Source organism: Cinclus cinclus, chromosome 30, assembly GCF_963662255.1.
Source record: "Cinclus cinclus chromosome 30, bCinCin1.1, whole genome shotgun sequence".
NCBI classification, from domain to species: domain Eukaryota; kingdom Metazoa; phylum Chordata; class Aves; order Passeriformes; family Cinclidae; genus Cinclus; species Cinclus cinclus.
Genome location: NC_085075.1, coordinates 2,692,016 through 2,706,771, shown reverse-complemented (window position 1 = coordinate 2,706,771; position 14,756 = coordinate 2,692,016). Strand labels below are relative to the sequence as shown.

The 14,756-nt window shown below is 46.9% G+C and overlaps 1 protein-coding gene across 1 annotated transcript in view; it reads left to right on the top strand.

Annotated features, from left to right (window-relative positions):
• Positions 1–14,756, top strand: part of DIP2B (disco interacting protein 2 homolog B) — a 61,865-nt gene that overhangs the window by 34,256 nt on the left and 12,853 nt on the right. The window contains exons 6-25 of the mRNA XM_062510810.1: positions 1,932–2,075; positions 2,393–2,512; positions 3,092–3,289; positions 3,939–4,030; positions 4,413–4,523; positions 5,667–5,790; positions 6,287–6,396; positions 7,025–7,127; positions 8,097–8,161; positions 8,649–8,742; positions 9,472–9,591; positions 10,173–10,287; positions 10,849–10,988; positions 11,192–11,328; positions 11,631–11,711; positions 11,818–11,945; positions 12,644–12,758; positions 13,786–13,987; positions 14,313–14,422; positions 14,514–14,594. Of these exons, the coding sequence (XP_062366794.1) occupies positions 1,932–2,075; positions 2,393–2,512; positions 3,092–3,289; positions 3,939–4,030; positions 4,413–4,523; positions 5,667–5,790; positions 6,287–6,396; positions 7,025–7,127; positions 8,097–8,161; positions 8,649–8,742; positions 9,472–9,591; positions 10,173–10,287; positions 10,849–10,988; positions 11,192–11,328; positions 11,631–11,711; positions 11,818–11,945; positions 12,644–12,758; positions 13,786–13,987; positions 14,313–14,422; positions 14,514–14,594 (2,390 nt within the window). The remainder of the gene's footprint in view (positions 1–1,931; positions 2,076–2,392; positions 2,513–3,091; positions 3,290–3,938; positions 4,031–4,412; positions 4,524–5,666; positions 5,791–6,286; positions 6,397–7,024; positions 7,128–8,096; positions 8,162–8,648; positions 8,743–9,471; positions 9,592–10,172; positions 10,288–10,848; positions 10,989–11,191; positions 11,329–11,630; positions 11,712–11,817; positions 11,946–12,643; positions 12,759–13,785; positions 13,988–14,312; positions 14,423–14,513; positions 14,595–14,756) is intronic.

The window sequence follows — 14,756 nt, the reverse complement described above, 5'->3', positions numbered from 1 at the left end:
CTCCAGCTCTTGGGAGCTCCTGTGGGCACAAAGCTGCCCAGTGCAAGTGGCATCTTCATCTGTGTCCTGACAAATCCCCTAGGGGTGTCTGTGCCTGTGGAGTGGGGAAATGCTGTGTTTAACATCCTCATTTTGCTCTGAGCCCTGATGGTTTATTGTTTGTGTTAGATCAGGAAAGGAAAAGAACCAAATCCAGCTGTGTGTATGAACAAATGATCCTGTCATTAAAAAACAGGGTTAGAGGAGCAAAGCTTTAGCCCAGCTCTTCCATGGCTGTCTGAGGGATAACCAGAGCATCCAGGTACTCAGGAGATGGAGCAAAATCTACAGGTCTGGATACCCCGGGCTCAGTTTTCTGAGGCTCTGAGGTGCTCCTTGCTGCTGATGCTTCTGTATGAAATGGCCAAGTTTGTTTTTGCTCTGTGTATGTTTGTTCTTTTTAGCTGCTGGTGAGGAAATTCCTGCACCTTAGGACATTGTCTGTATTTCATGTGCTCTCTGCTTCTGCTTAACTGGGTTGGGGCAAGCAGTGCATAGAAGTGCTGGTGATTTTATCTTTCACTTATTTATCTTTTTAATGCTGTTATTTTTGTTTGTTTATTTGCTGGGATGCAAATTGTTTCCTGAAATGGAAAACTGAGGCGATTGCCCATAAAATGTAGTCAATATAATTAATGTCACTGAAGCAGTGAGGCTGTTTTTAGCTGGAGCATGCAGAATGCCACATTACCTTTTGCAGTGAATTAAAGGTAATACAGCTTTTTTACCTCCAGTATATCTACTTTCTAATCTAATTAGTGTCACACTAATTAGTGTCTTATGCAAAACAGAAGCTTTGAATCCTGGTCAGAATTCTATTTTGCCACATTGATCCCGTGTTAACACCTGGTTTAAATGAATAGAGCTCTCACATACACAGTTCTGTACATCTCTCTCTTGAGAGCAATAAAAAGTCCTGCAGATGTTTGGATTGTACAAATCCACATCCTTTGCAGTGATTTTAGAAGTTCAGTACGTGAAAATGTTCCTTGCCACTGTGTCTCCAAAGGGATGCAGAAATGGGTTATTTTTTCTCATTAGAAAAAGGGAACTCAACACAGAATCAATCACAAAATCCTGTCAGTGGGAATTATTTGGAATTTGACTTCAGACTGACTGTAAAACCCAACCCATAGTTTTAGACTGTTGGGTTTTTCCTTTGTAAGCAACAGTTAAGCCAGAATAGAATATTCCTGCCCTATCAGGTGATTGAACCTGCTGGGTTGTGTAAAGAAACCCCACATAAGTAAAAATCCCTTGTTTAAGAGACAGCTCAATGGAGAATTCCTGCAGGATGCAGTTGCAGCCTTGGCTGAAAGGCAGGACAGTGTCTTGCAACTTGAAACAGAAGTGAGACCCAGCTCACACTATTCATTGGATTTGTTCTGTAGCTGCTGGACAGGCTCTGTAACCACCCAGCTGGAAGGGATTGGAACCCAACACAGTTTTCGCTGATCTGCTTTGGTCAAATTCCCATGTGTTTTGTTTTCAAAAGCCCTCACTCACAAAAAAGCTAAATAGTAGAATTCTAGCAAGAGAGATCAATGCATAGGTAAGGGAGGGATTTGTTCTGGACTTTGGGTGTTTCAGAGCTCGTGTGAATCTCAAACTTATCTTTCTTCCAGTACTAAAAGTCAAGAGATTGAGCTTCAAGGTTAGAAGCCAAGAACAGGAAGTCTGTTTGTGCTGAAGCACTTTCCTGACACGGACAAGACCTTGTGCCTTTGGTTTTTTGGTTTCCAGAACAAATGCTGTGCCTCAGTGTTTTTAGCATTAATGAGGGTTCCCATCCATCCAACTCATTCAGTCCTTAGGATTATTGGTAACAGGTGACACTTTGCTGGTTGGGGGGATAATAAAAGGTGTATTTAGCAGCTTTCTTCTTTTTTTAGAAAGTTTCTCAGTCCCCCCAGATGTCACAGCAACTACCTCCACCCCCTCAGCACGGCCAGCAGCCATCGACCTCCCTCCCTCTGGAATTGTCAAGGGGATGCACAAGGGATCCAACCGCTCCAGTCTCATGGACACTGCAGATGGTACGAAACCTTGGGGGCCCCAGGAGCTGCAGCAGTGTTCAGAGACACCTAAAATCACACCATTTATTCTCCCAACTCCTGTTGATCTCCTTGGAGCACTTCACAAAATTGGAACGGTTTTGGTGTTGGTTTGAAGATGTTTCTTCTGTGCTGCAGTTGTGGTGTTGGGATTTGGGGGGAATTTCTTCATGGATAGGGTGCTCAGGAATTGGAACTGGCCAGGGAGGTTTGGAGTCCCAAATCCCTGGAGGTGGCCAGGGAATGACTTTCCCAAATGCCAGGGATGTGGCACTCAGCGCTCTGGTCTTTCCTTCCAGGTGTTCCTGTGAGCAGCAGAGTCTCCACAAAAATTCAGCAGTTGCTGAACACCTTGAAAAGACCTAAAAGACCACCCCTGAAAGAATTCTTTGTGGATGATTTTGAAGAAATTGTGGAAGGTAATAGCACAAATAATGGTTTTATGCACATTTTTTAGAACTGAGTTTGTGCTCTCAAGGTTGACTCAGATTCTGTTCTGCTATTTGCAGCAGCCTCCATGAAGTCGGACTCAAAATCAGTTAATTCACTGTTCTGCTGAGCTTTGGGGGGACCTCCAACACTAAACTTCTTTAAAAAATATTTTAAATAGATTTTTCAACCCCCTTTGTTTGCTTAGGTTATTTTAATTAATTTTCCAAAGGGGATTGTCCTCACTGGTCATTTCATCCCAGCATTATTTTCTAAGGTTTTCTTTTCTGCAGTTCTGTGTTCATTTCTTTACTGATGTGTTGAAACACCTTTGAACAACATCCTGTGAGAAGACTCTGCTCATGTTGTCTTGTTTTGTGTGAGACTTCTCAGGAAATGGGATGGAATGGATTCTTAAATGCTTTTCCTCATTTCCTTTACTTTTATTTTCAATTTATTTCAAGCTGAACTGTCAGGTGACAAATGGGCAAAGACAAGCAATATTATTTTACTTGGATTATATTAGAGATATAGCAATAGATACTGGAAATATTCTTGAATTTTCTTAGTTCCCCAGCCTGACCCAAACCAGCCCAAGCCCGAGGGCCGCCAGATGACCCCAGTGAAGGGAGAGCCCCTGGGAGTGGTTTGTAATTGGCCTCCTGCCCTGGAAGCAGCTCTGCAACGCTGGGGAACCACCCAGGCCAAATGTCCCTGTCTGACAGCACTGGATGTGACAGGAAAACCAGTTTATACCCTCACATATGGTGAGTTCAGCCTCCTTCCCCTGCTCAGCTGCTCCCAAAGAGCAGCAGTGGGGAGAGCACAGGGCTCGTGGGTTTAGAGGGGTTGAAAAAAAACTTTCCTGGTCTTTGTGGGTGTTGTGGTGATGCCTGGAACAGAGGCTGGGCAGAGTTAAAGGAATAAAATAGGGATTTATTAAAAGGGCCTTCCAAGGATTCACCTTGGGCAGTGCAAGAGCCTGTCTGTGGCTACACCCAAGATGGATTCTTGGTCATGAATTTTCCACACTTTTATAAGTTTTTGCCCATTCACATATTGGGGTTAATTGTCCAATTCCAGCTCCAGGGTCTGCAGTCACATCTTCCCAGATTCTCTCCTCAGTTCTCTGCTGTTTGCACTTTCTGGGGCTGAAGCTGCAGCAGTGCCCTTGGTTCTGGGGTTGGAAAAGGATTGTTTTGTCTAATAAAACTGTGAGGAGAATTTGTAACACTTTTTATGGAGTTCAGAGTTATTTACTAATGCAGTACACAATCTGGAAAATACAAAAGCTAAAACTTAAGGCATCAGTAGACAGAGCAGTGTAAGTTAGGTGGTGAAAACAGCCAAGGTGGGAGCTGTTCTCTTGTGCTGCTCTATCCAGAGCTCTGCAAGTCTCTGTTCTCTGTCTTCCAGGCAAACTGTGGAGCAGAAGTCTCAAGCTGGCCTACACCCTGCTTAATAAACTGGGGACCAAAAACGAACCCGTGTTAAAACCTGGAGACAGGGTAATGACTTTGGGACTCTCTGTTTCTCCCTCTGGAGTAAAACAATGGGTTTGGGGGCTGGAACTTACCACAGACCCCATAGAGAGACTCTAACCCCAGGGACAAAAGCAATTCCTGCTTGGGACAGAAACTGGTGTGATTTTTCAGGAGTCCTGGCTCCTCTGTGAGCAAGAAGCTTCTTGGCTCAGGGCTTTGAAATACATGTGAGGAAGAGCTCTGAGGGAAATGCAGGGTTTGATCTTGGCTGTGTGTGAACCTCCCTGTGCCCAGGCACTGTGTGAGGAGCTCAGGCACATTCTCTGAGAGGAAAAGTGTGAAATAACACCAACTTTTCTGAGTTTTAATCACTCTAGGTCTGAATTTTGAATTTTGTGGGTTGCAGGTAGCCCTTGTGTATCCCAACAACGACCCTGTGATGTTCATGGTGGCATTTTATGGCTGTCTCCTGGCAGAAGTGATCCCAGTGCCTATAGAGGTACCTCTTACCAGAAAGGTAACGTTGATGGAACTTGGAGGAGCCGTGTGGGATGGAAACCAAGCCAGGCCATGCAGCTCTGCACCAGCAAGGACCTTTGGGAGCCTGCAATGGCATTTAAAAATGGAAAAACATATTGACCAGAGCTGTGCTGAGCAGCTGGAGATGGTCAATTCTCCTAAATGATGCAGTCTTCACTTCCTTATTGCAAATAATTTATACAGAACAGATTATAGTGTGGATCTGCCCCCTGGCTGATGGGAGGGGGCTCAATCCAGCCTTGCTGAGCTCTGCCAGGCTCTGATTTTGCTGGAGATGGAGGTGCTTAGTGTTCCTGAAGACTTGGAGGCACGTTTTGTAAATTATTTGCTAAAAAAAGTGTTTTTTAAACCCTTACCAGAATTTTTGCACTGTTGCCATATTCCTGCCATGTCAAGAACTGTGTGAAGCTATAGGATTTCAGAAGAGGAAACAAAACCAAGAGGCTCATGACAAACATGGCAGGAGAGGTGGCAATGAGCTGGGAGCACTCAGGGACTCCCAGAGCTTTCATTTCATTCTCTGCACTGAGACAGACTGCTATAGCAACCAAATGCAAAATTAAAACTTCTCCAGTATTTGCCCAATCTGTTTCTGAGTGAGCCCTCCTCATTTTGTCATTGTGCAACAGAAATTGGCTCCAGGAGATACAGAGGTCTTGTTATTCCAGTGTAATTACATGTTTTGCCTTTTTTTTTGCTTTTTTTTTTTTTTTGCCTCTTGATTCCTCTTTGCAGCATCTGGGTTTCCATTAATGCTGTAGATGGGGTGTGCTCCATGCCTGGGTGCTGGGCAGGAGCATTTATTTTCCCTGGATTTCACATTCAGTGCATTTTAATCTTGCCAATGCCATATTTCATGGGGTCACAGGATGGGTTTGAGTTGGAAGGGGCCTTAGGGACCATCCAGTTCCATCCTTTGCCATGGACAGGGACACCTTCCACTAGCCCAAGCTGCTCCAGTTGTGATTCTGTGGTATTGAGTGTTTGTGGGAATTGTTTCCTTCTTTTCCTTGCCATTCCTTCCCCCAGTCCCCAAAGCATTATCAGACCTTGGATTTTGATAAAGGGAAAGCTGATTTTGTCATCTTTGAACAGGAGTGACTTTTCCCTCTTCCCTCAGGATGCTGGTGGGCAGCAGATTGGTTTCCTGCTGGGGAGCTGTGGGATTGCTCTGGCCCTCACCACTGAAGTGTGTCTGAAAGGGCTCCCAAAAACCCAGAATGGAGAAATTGTGCAGTTTAAAGGTGAGCTGGTTATAGATTGGCTTTTGATTGTGCTTTTGATGCAGCTGAGCCATCTGAAAGGAGCTGTCAGGACTCTGAAGGCACCTAGGGGGATAAAGGGGCAGCTCCTGATCCCACCTCCAAAATGTTGCAGGGTTTGTGTTTGTGGTGAGATCGACCCTTGTGTGTGACACAGCTGCTCTGGGGTCACAAGGAGCCACCTCCCAAGCCAGGGTTGTGCTCAGGTCCCTACAGTGGCATTTGGCAGGTTCCAGGGCAGTTTTATTCCCAAACTTTATTTAGGAATGCTGCAGGGATCTTCCCTGAGGAGGAGTTACCTTGTTGCCCACTGAAGTCCCTGATGAGAAAGGAGATTCTGGCTGGTAGCTGGGCTTGGCTTGGAATTTTACTTGTGTAATTGAACTTGGACAAATGATGGGGTTTAGTGTGTTCTTGCAGAATATAAATCCCTCAATAAATAAACTGATATTAATGTACTGTTTAATTTTGGCTCCAGGTTGGCCCAGGCTCAAATGGGTTGTGACAGATTCAAAATATCTCTCCAAATCTCCCAAGGACTGGCAGCCCAACATCTCAGCAGCAGGAACTGAGCCAGCATATATTGAGGTAAGTGGTGAATGGGGAATAGAAAATTCCTTCTGTGAGCTGAATTTAATGTTCTAATCACCAGAGAGAGAATAGTTCCACCTCACTCCCTTCAACTTCCCACTTTCCTTTCACTGTGGACATCCTGCTGTGAAGCTCATTTTAGGTTTGAATCCCTTTGTGGCCTTGAGCACTGCTTGGAATAAGTTGGAGAATTGTTTTTGTTCCAAAAAGTGAGGGATGGAGACAGCTGAGCTCTGAGATGCTTGTTAACACCCATTTCTGACAATTCATGAGCCAGCAGCAGTTTGAATTCTCTGTTCTTGCTGGTAATGCTGATTCTGGAAATGCCAGAAGGTAACTTGTAGGGATTGCAATGGTTTCAGTGCTGGTTCAGCCACTCTGAAATCACAGATTGGCTTTTCAGTTTGTTCCAGGAGCAGGAAGAGATGTCGTGAGCAGCAGTAAGAGTGGAATAAACGCAAACACATTCTTTTTTTTTCTCCCATCTCCATGGAGAATTTCCATGTGTGCCACCACAATAACCATCAGCTTTAGTGAAAACTTTATTTTCACGTGGATTCTGTGGTTTTACTTCCTTCCTCCGTGGGATCCAGAGGCCCCCCTGACTCTTTTCTCTCCTGTGCAGTACAAGACCAGCAAAGAGGGCAGTGTCATGGGTGTCACCGTGTCCCGTGTGGCCATGCTGGCTCACTGCCAAGCCTTGTCTCAGGCCTGCAACTACTCTGAAGGTGGGTGAAGGCACAGAACATCACGGCAATGAAGGGTTGACAACATTGTTTTAAGTGGTTGCCTCTCATGTCTTGAATAGCTGTCTCTGAGTAACCAGTATTTACTTCAAAAAATAAATAAAATGTAAAAGTGCACATCAGTTCTCTCTCTAGAAGTGAAAATTAGCTGTGATGTCTTTCCATCCAAAACTGCATTGTTTTCACTGCCATGATGAAGAGGAAGAAAAAGTGGGATTTATATCATGTCTGTCAAGTTACTGAGTTTGTTCTGGTGAACCAAAAGAGGAGCAATGAATGAAAAATGAAGCATTTTCCAACCAGCTACAGTCCCCTGTCACTGCACTGATGGCCCATAGAAATGTCTTCCCAAAGTTTCATTGCTGATAGTGTGTAAATACCAAATCTTCTGGGGCTGGGGCTGTTCTGGTCCTGTGAGGTTTTTTTTGGGTAACCCAGAAATGGAGATTGGAAGGTGCTGGTGGAAGTCCAGAGGGTTTTGCTGTAGGTTGTGGTTTATTCTGGTCTGCCTTGTACATCAAGCTAATTCCTACACCCATGAGTGAAACTATTTATAGAGCTGTAGGTCACAGAGCTTTAAAATGCAAAGTTTGCCTTTCAGAATCCATCACCTGAGCTCCCATCACTGCTGAGAGTCAGGGTTGGAATGATGTTCTCAGGCTCCCCTTCCCTGCACTGCTCATGAATAATGAACCTCAGACCCTTCCTGTCGTGCTGATGGACATTTCAGGCTGAACTGTGATTTCCTTGCAGCTTCCTGGATGTGTTCCTGCTCAGGAATGGACATGCAGGGAGCTCTGATGTGTAACACTTGTCATCACACAGGGCTTGTCTGACAGATCAGCTCTGACAGATCAGTGACAGCTTCATCCCTGTGCAGATTCCAGCAGAAATGATGGGCACAGCTGTGCTGGCACGTTGCACTTGACAACTTCACCTTTCTTTTCCCAGGTGAAACCATAGTGAATGTGTTGGATTTTAAGAAGGATGCAGGGCTGTGGCATGGCATCCTAACGGTGAGTTGAAGTGTTCCAGAACTCTCTGTAATCAGAGATTATTCATTAGATGGGATATTAGGAAAAATTTCTTCCCTGTGAGGGTGGGCAGGCCCTGGCACAGGTTACTCAGAGAAGCTGTGGGTGCTCCTGGATCCCTGGAAATGTCCATGGTCAGGCTGGACAGGGCTTGGAACACCCTGGGACAGGGGAAGAGCTCCCTGCTCATGGCAGGGGTGAGCTTTAAGGTGTCTCCCAACCCGACCCATTCCAGAATTCCATGATTCTGTGATAACAGTAGCATTTGAGTCCATTACCTGTTAAAACAACCATTTCTGTCCCTGCCAGATCTGCAGTTCCCTGGGGGAACAACAGAACCATCCTGACTAAACCTCTGTGAATTCATGATGGGGTGGAAGTTGATGGTGCTGAGGGTGACTCTTATCTCTGATAACTCGATGTAAGGGTTGTGATCCTTTTCCTAACAATCTTTTTTCTTGCTTTGCAGAATGTAATGAACAAGCTGCACACTATCAGCGTGCCCTATTCTGTGATGAAAACCTGTCCTCTCTCGTGGGTGCAGAGGGTTCATGCCCACAAAGGTAACTTGGGGTGATCCACAGCTTCAGCTTGGAGCTCTCAGGATCCATGAGTGAGGGGCATTAAAATGCCTTAAATCCTTCTTGCTCTTCCATGACAAATCTGGAAGGCCGAGAGTTTCCCTAATGTCCAAAAGACAGTTGATGTTATTTTGCAGTTGTAGATCTGATTTTCTAGATCCTCAGGCAGGGCAGGAGCTCAAGGCTAAGACTCAGTGGGAGATTTTAAACTCCCAGTCATGTAGATCCTTGTAAAACTCCTTGCATTGGGAACTTGCCAGAGGTTGGAACAGGAATGTGACAGCTTGGGAAGGCAGGGGACTTGGCCATTTATTTCTGTGCACACAGTCCTAATGCCATGTCAGTGATGGAGAACATGATAGATCTTGTGACTTGGAACCAGTTTCTTTTATGAAACCAAAAAAATGGTAAAAGTGCAGCAGGAGCCCTTGATCCCTGGCCTCCCTGAGAGCTTCCAGAGGGTTTCATAATGACTTAGGGCCTTTGGAGGAGGAGCTGTGATGATGACAGACCCTGGCTCAGGTGGTGGCAGTGCCACAGCAGATGCCATTGTGTGTTGGGTTTGCTGTTACCGCAGTCTCAATTATTTAAAGCTTCCTTGCTTAGGTGAGAATTCCCTCATTTGGGAGTCTCAGACCATGTGAATTCTACGAAAATAACTCTTGGAAAGCCTTGATTTGTCCTGAGGTGGTGTTTTTGTGTTGGTTGCAGCAAAAGTTGCTCTGGTGAAGTGTCGGGACTTGCACTGGGCCATGATGGCCCATCGGGACCAAAGAGATGTGAGCCTGAGCTCCCTGCGCATGCTGATCGTCACCGACGGAGCCAACCCCTGTGAGTGTCCCCCCCCCCTCTCCCAGGCCTCTCTCTGGGATACCAGGCCCCTGAGATCAGCATCAGCTCCCTTGGGAGCTGCTTCTGAGGTGCTCTGATTTGGGGAAGAGCTCTGGCTCGTGGTGCTTGGGCAAAGGATGAGGGGTTTCTGTGTTGCCATCCTTTGGGCTGTGAGCAAAAGGGGGAGTTGGATGGGGGCAGTGTTTATAGAATCAGAGAATTGTTCAGGCTGGAAAAGACTTTTAAGATCATGGAATCCAGCCGTTAACCCAGCACCGTGTTCACCACTAAACCCTGTCCCCAAGTGCCACATCCACACATCCTTAAAATCCCTCCATGGGTTGTGATTCCACCGCTGCTCTGGGCAGAATCCAATGTCTGAACATCCAGTCTGGGCTTCTTCCAATGCCTGACCATCCTTTGAGTGAGGAGATTTTCCTTAATACCAACCTAAATCTCCCCAGCACAACTTGAGGCTGCTTCCTCCTGTGGTTTCCCAGATCCTCCTCCTGACCCTTCCTGTAGATGGGCATGAAATCAAAATCTGTGAAGTCCTAGTGACATCTTTTCTTTCTTCGCAGGGTCTGTTTCCTCCTGTGATGCCTTCCTGAGCTTGTTTCAGAGCCACGGGCTCAAACCAGAAGCAATTTGTCCCTGTGCCACCTCCCCCGAAGCGATGACCGTGGCAATCCGGAGGTAACAGATTGAGTCATTCAGGCTGGGCTTTGTTCACACTTGGGTTGGTAGTAGTTGATTTAAGCATGTAATAAACTCCTCTGACATTTACTGTGTGTGCTCGGGCACTCAAGTCGCTGAGCTGTTAAACCTCCCTCCCGAGATCCAGGTGATTTCTGAGGTGTGTGACAGCTCAGCAGTGCCTGAGTGCTGCTTTTCCTCCTCCTGATTTCCTCAGTCTGGGAGATTTTCTGGATCTGAGATGAGACTTGAGATCCATTGCACATTGTCATCCTCTGTTTCTGTCCATTGCTGCCTTGTGTAAGAAGCAGCCCTGCAGTCATGTGGCCTGGGAGCTGGGGTTTGCCATGGGGTGAGATAAGGAGCTGCAGTGCCCAGGGACACAATTCCTTAGGGAGCAAAAACATGGCTCCTTTGGGTGGGGATCACAGTTTGAAATGATTGTGCAAAGCAGAGACACTGAGTACACCCATTTTTGTTGCTGTGCCATCTCCATCTGAGTCTGACACCGAGCCTGGGTGCCTGATTTGAGTGTATTTATTAATTCTGTGTCCTTCCCAGGCCTGGAATCCCCGGGGCCCCTTTGCCAGGCAGAGCCATCCTGTCCATGAACGGGCTGAGTTTCGGTGTGATTCGGGTCAACACTGAAGATAAAAACTCTGCTCTCACTGTCCAGGACGTCGGGCACGTGATGCCAGGAGGTAAAAACAAGCAGGAGGCTCGTGTGAGATGTTTTTGGGGATGTTTTAGGAGCAGAAGGGGTCAATGTTCTCTCCCATATCAGCCTTGGAGTGGGAGAGGTGGGACAGTGCCAGACTCAGCCATTTCTGTCACGATGAAATGTGTCGCTTCTCACGCAGGGCAAAGTTTGGAGCTGTTTTTAACAAAGCCTGATTTGTCCTAGGCATGATGTGTATAGTGAAACCAGATGGGCCACCCCAACTCTGTAAAACAGATGAGATTGGTGAAATCTGTGTGAGCTCCAGAGCAGGAGGAATGATGTACTATGGGCTGGCAGGGGTGACAAAGAATACTTTTGAGGTATGTCTAGCAGAATGCATCTTTCCTGCCCCATTTTCTGTGTAAAACTGGCAGTCTTGTATAACCCCTTGGGTTTGTAACTGAAGTATTAATGTTGTTTTTTAAAAACATGCACTGGAAAACTCCTTGCAGCTAGAGATACTCAGAATCCCCTCCTTAAACATCTCCCACCCTGCCAAAACAAGGGGAAGGTTCCCTCCTCTTCTCCTTTTCCCTCACTCACTTGAAGTGCAGTTCTTGGGGTGGGGAAGGTTTTCCTCTCCTCAGGCTGCTTTGGCTCCAATCCCTCCCCTGTGTTGCAGGTGATCCCTGTGAACTCCTCTGGCTCTCCAGTGGGGGAAGTTCCCTTCGTGCGTTCCGGCTTGCTGGGATTTGTTGGACCTGTACGTGGGACAGCTCAGAGCCTGCACTGCTCTGACCCTTCAGTGCTTTTTGGGGGAGGGAGGATGTGTGAGAAGAGCTCCTCACCGTTACCTTCGTGTCTTGCAGGGCAGTTTGGTGTTTGTGGTTGGGAAGATGGATGGATTGCTGACAGTGAGTGGGAGGAGGCACAACGCCGATGACATCGTGGCCACTGGGCTGGCTGTGGAGTCAATCAAAACAGTTTACAGAGGAAGGTCAGCACAAGAAACCTTGTCCCTCCCCATGGAATAAAGCAAAGCAGAAGCTCTACTGCTTTCTTGGATTTCTCTTTGGGTAGCTCAGTTAAAGTAAACATATTTTTGATTTAGGTAGTAGCTGCCCTGACTCTGTCCAGCACAGATCTTTTTCCCACTATCCAGCCTGGCTTTTCATCAAGTCTGTGCTTTAGGGAAAGCAATCAAGTAACAACAAGATAAGTCAGCCACATGGAGAAATTAATTCTCTTGTCTCTGCAGAGTTGAAGTTGTTAGCTGCTGGCTGGTGCAGCAAGGAAGAGTTTCATTAATGTCCAAAGATATTTGATTTTTATTTAGCAGTGCTGGATATAATTTTCTAGATCTTCAGGCAGGGCTGGAGCTCATATCTCTGAGACTTAGTGAGAGATTTTAAACCGTCATGTAGGTGCCTTTAAATCTCCTTTCATTTGTGCTTTGCCAGAAGTTGGAACAGGAATGTGACAGCAGGCTGGGAGAATGGGGGACTGTGCCATGTGGAAATTTCATCAGAAAGTGGAATTAACCCCTTAAATACCTCACAGTCTTTAATTTTGACTCAATGTTAATTGTCTGATGCTTTTTCCTCTCGTTTTTATTTATTTGAACAAGCTGTGTCTTTAATCTCTCCTTGGCTTCCAAGGAGTGAGAGTGGAGTGTGGCTCTGCCCTTTTCCTTAGGATTGCTGTGTTCTCTGTGTCTGTGTTCTACGACGAGAGGATTGTGGTGGTGGCAGAGCAGAGGCCAGATGCATCTGAGGAGGACAGCTTCCAGTGGATGAGTCGGGTGCTGCAGGTACAGCCAGGGAAATCCTGCTGCTCTTGGGGTGTGGGCAGAGCAGAGGCCGCTGGCATAGCCCTGATGGAGAGAACCCAGGGCTGGAGAGAGCCCAGGGATGGAGGCACCACAGGCTTTGCATCCCTCTTGGCACAAGGGCTTTGTGCAGGGTCACAGGCTGGGTGCATCTGCTGTGTCCAAGCTGTTCTGTTGTGTCCTGAGGGAGCTGGAGTGACAGGACAAGGGGGGTGGCTTCAAACTGAAAGAGGAGAAATTTAAGTTAATTTCTGGGAAGAAATTCCTCAAGCAATCTGGGGTTCTGTGAAGGTCCTGGGAGTACAGAGGGGCTCTGGCAGTCTCTCCTCAGAATTGCAGAGCAGATCTGTGCTCCAGCTTTGGAGTTCTGCTTTTAGTCTGGATCATGTGGAGCTCTGAGCTTGCCTTTAAAGCTGCCCTTTTCTTTGGAGATGCATTTTTAGCAGGAACCAAGTAGGCAGGGAAAGTCCAGAACAGCTGAATGAGTGTGGTCCTAAAAGAATGAGTAGCAAGGACTTCCTTTGAGAGCTGCCTGCACTGCATGCGTGTCGTTCCAGGAATGACATTCAGGGAGTGAAGTGTGCAGACTGGGGTGGAAAATCAGGGAAGTACCTGGTGCTCTGAATAATGGATCAGATGCCTGAATGCTGAGATGGGCAGGAGGGAACAGAGTGTGATGGTTCAGAGGAGACAGATGGATACAATCCCGAGATCACAATCGTGTGATTCATCAGGCAACTGTGGATATTTTGGGATTCTGGTCATGAAAGATTTAAAAATGGATTTGGTGTCTGGGAAGTGGGCTATACAGGCAGGGATGTACCCAGCTCTTCAGGCTCACTGCAGGACTCGCTGGTGGCACAGAATCAAATGGGATGTCGGTGATTGACTCACTCCTCTGGCACCTCACAAGTCCAGGGATTTGTCTTGCAGTGTGTCAGTGCATCAGCAACAGCAGGCTGTGTCCAGCAGTGCCAGGAATGCCAGTGACCACCTCTCCTTTCTCTAGGCAATTGACAGCATTCACCAAGTGGGTGTTTACTGCCTTGCTCTGGTGCCAGCCAACACATTGCCAAAAACTCCGCTGGGAGGGATCCACATCTCCCAAACCAAACAGCACTTTCTGGAGGGCTCTCTGCACCCCTGCAACATCCTCATGTGCCCACACACTTGTGTGACAAACTTGCCAAAGCCCAGGCAGAAACAGCCAGGTAACCTGAACCCCTTCTGTTTGGTGTTGTTAAACTGGGGCTCGGTGCCCCGGGTGATGGCCCAGTCCCTGTCCCACGAGCTGGGGACCAGAGCCTGTCTTGTGCCCCGTGGCTGGGATGTGTTCCAGGTCTCTCTTTGCATGTGTTAGTCAGGAATTTTGATTCCTACCTTTGAACTCACTGGGGTGATGTGCACTCTCCTGATGAGTAGAGACCAGCAATGCCTGCTGAGCTCCATTGCTTCATTGCTGGGGCAGTGGGATCCTGCAGAGACCCTCTGTACCTTTGCTCTGCCCCTTCCCAAAGTGCTGATGTCTCTCCATAGGTGTGGGCCCTGCCTCTGTGATGGTGGGGAACCTGGTTGCTGGGAAGAGAATCGCTCAAGCCTCTGGGAGAGATCTGGGTCAAATAGAAGACAATGATTTAGTTAAAAAGGTAAATCAGTGTTTGTGATAACTGAGGAATGGGAAGGAGTGGGAAGCACTGAAGGAGAAGCTGGTGTTGAATTCCTGCCTGTCTCTTCCAGCACCAGTTCCTGACTGAAGTGTTGCAGTGGAGAGCTCAAGCGACTCCTGACCACCCACTCTTCCTTTTATTGAATGCCAAGGTACAGTCAGTGCTGAGCTGTTGGGTTTTTAGGTCCACGTGTTATCCACTGCCAGTTAGAAAGTCTTTCAAATCTTTTGCCCTCTGCAGTGCCTCTCTTTAGCCTCTATATCAGATTTTGCCCATGGATTTGTAACTTAAAATTTGATCCTTTGACCCTCTA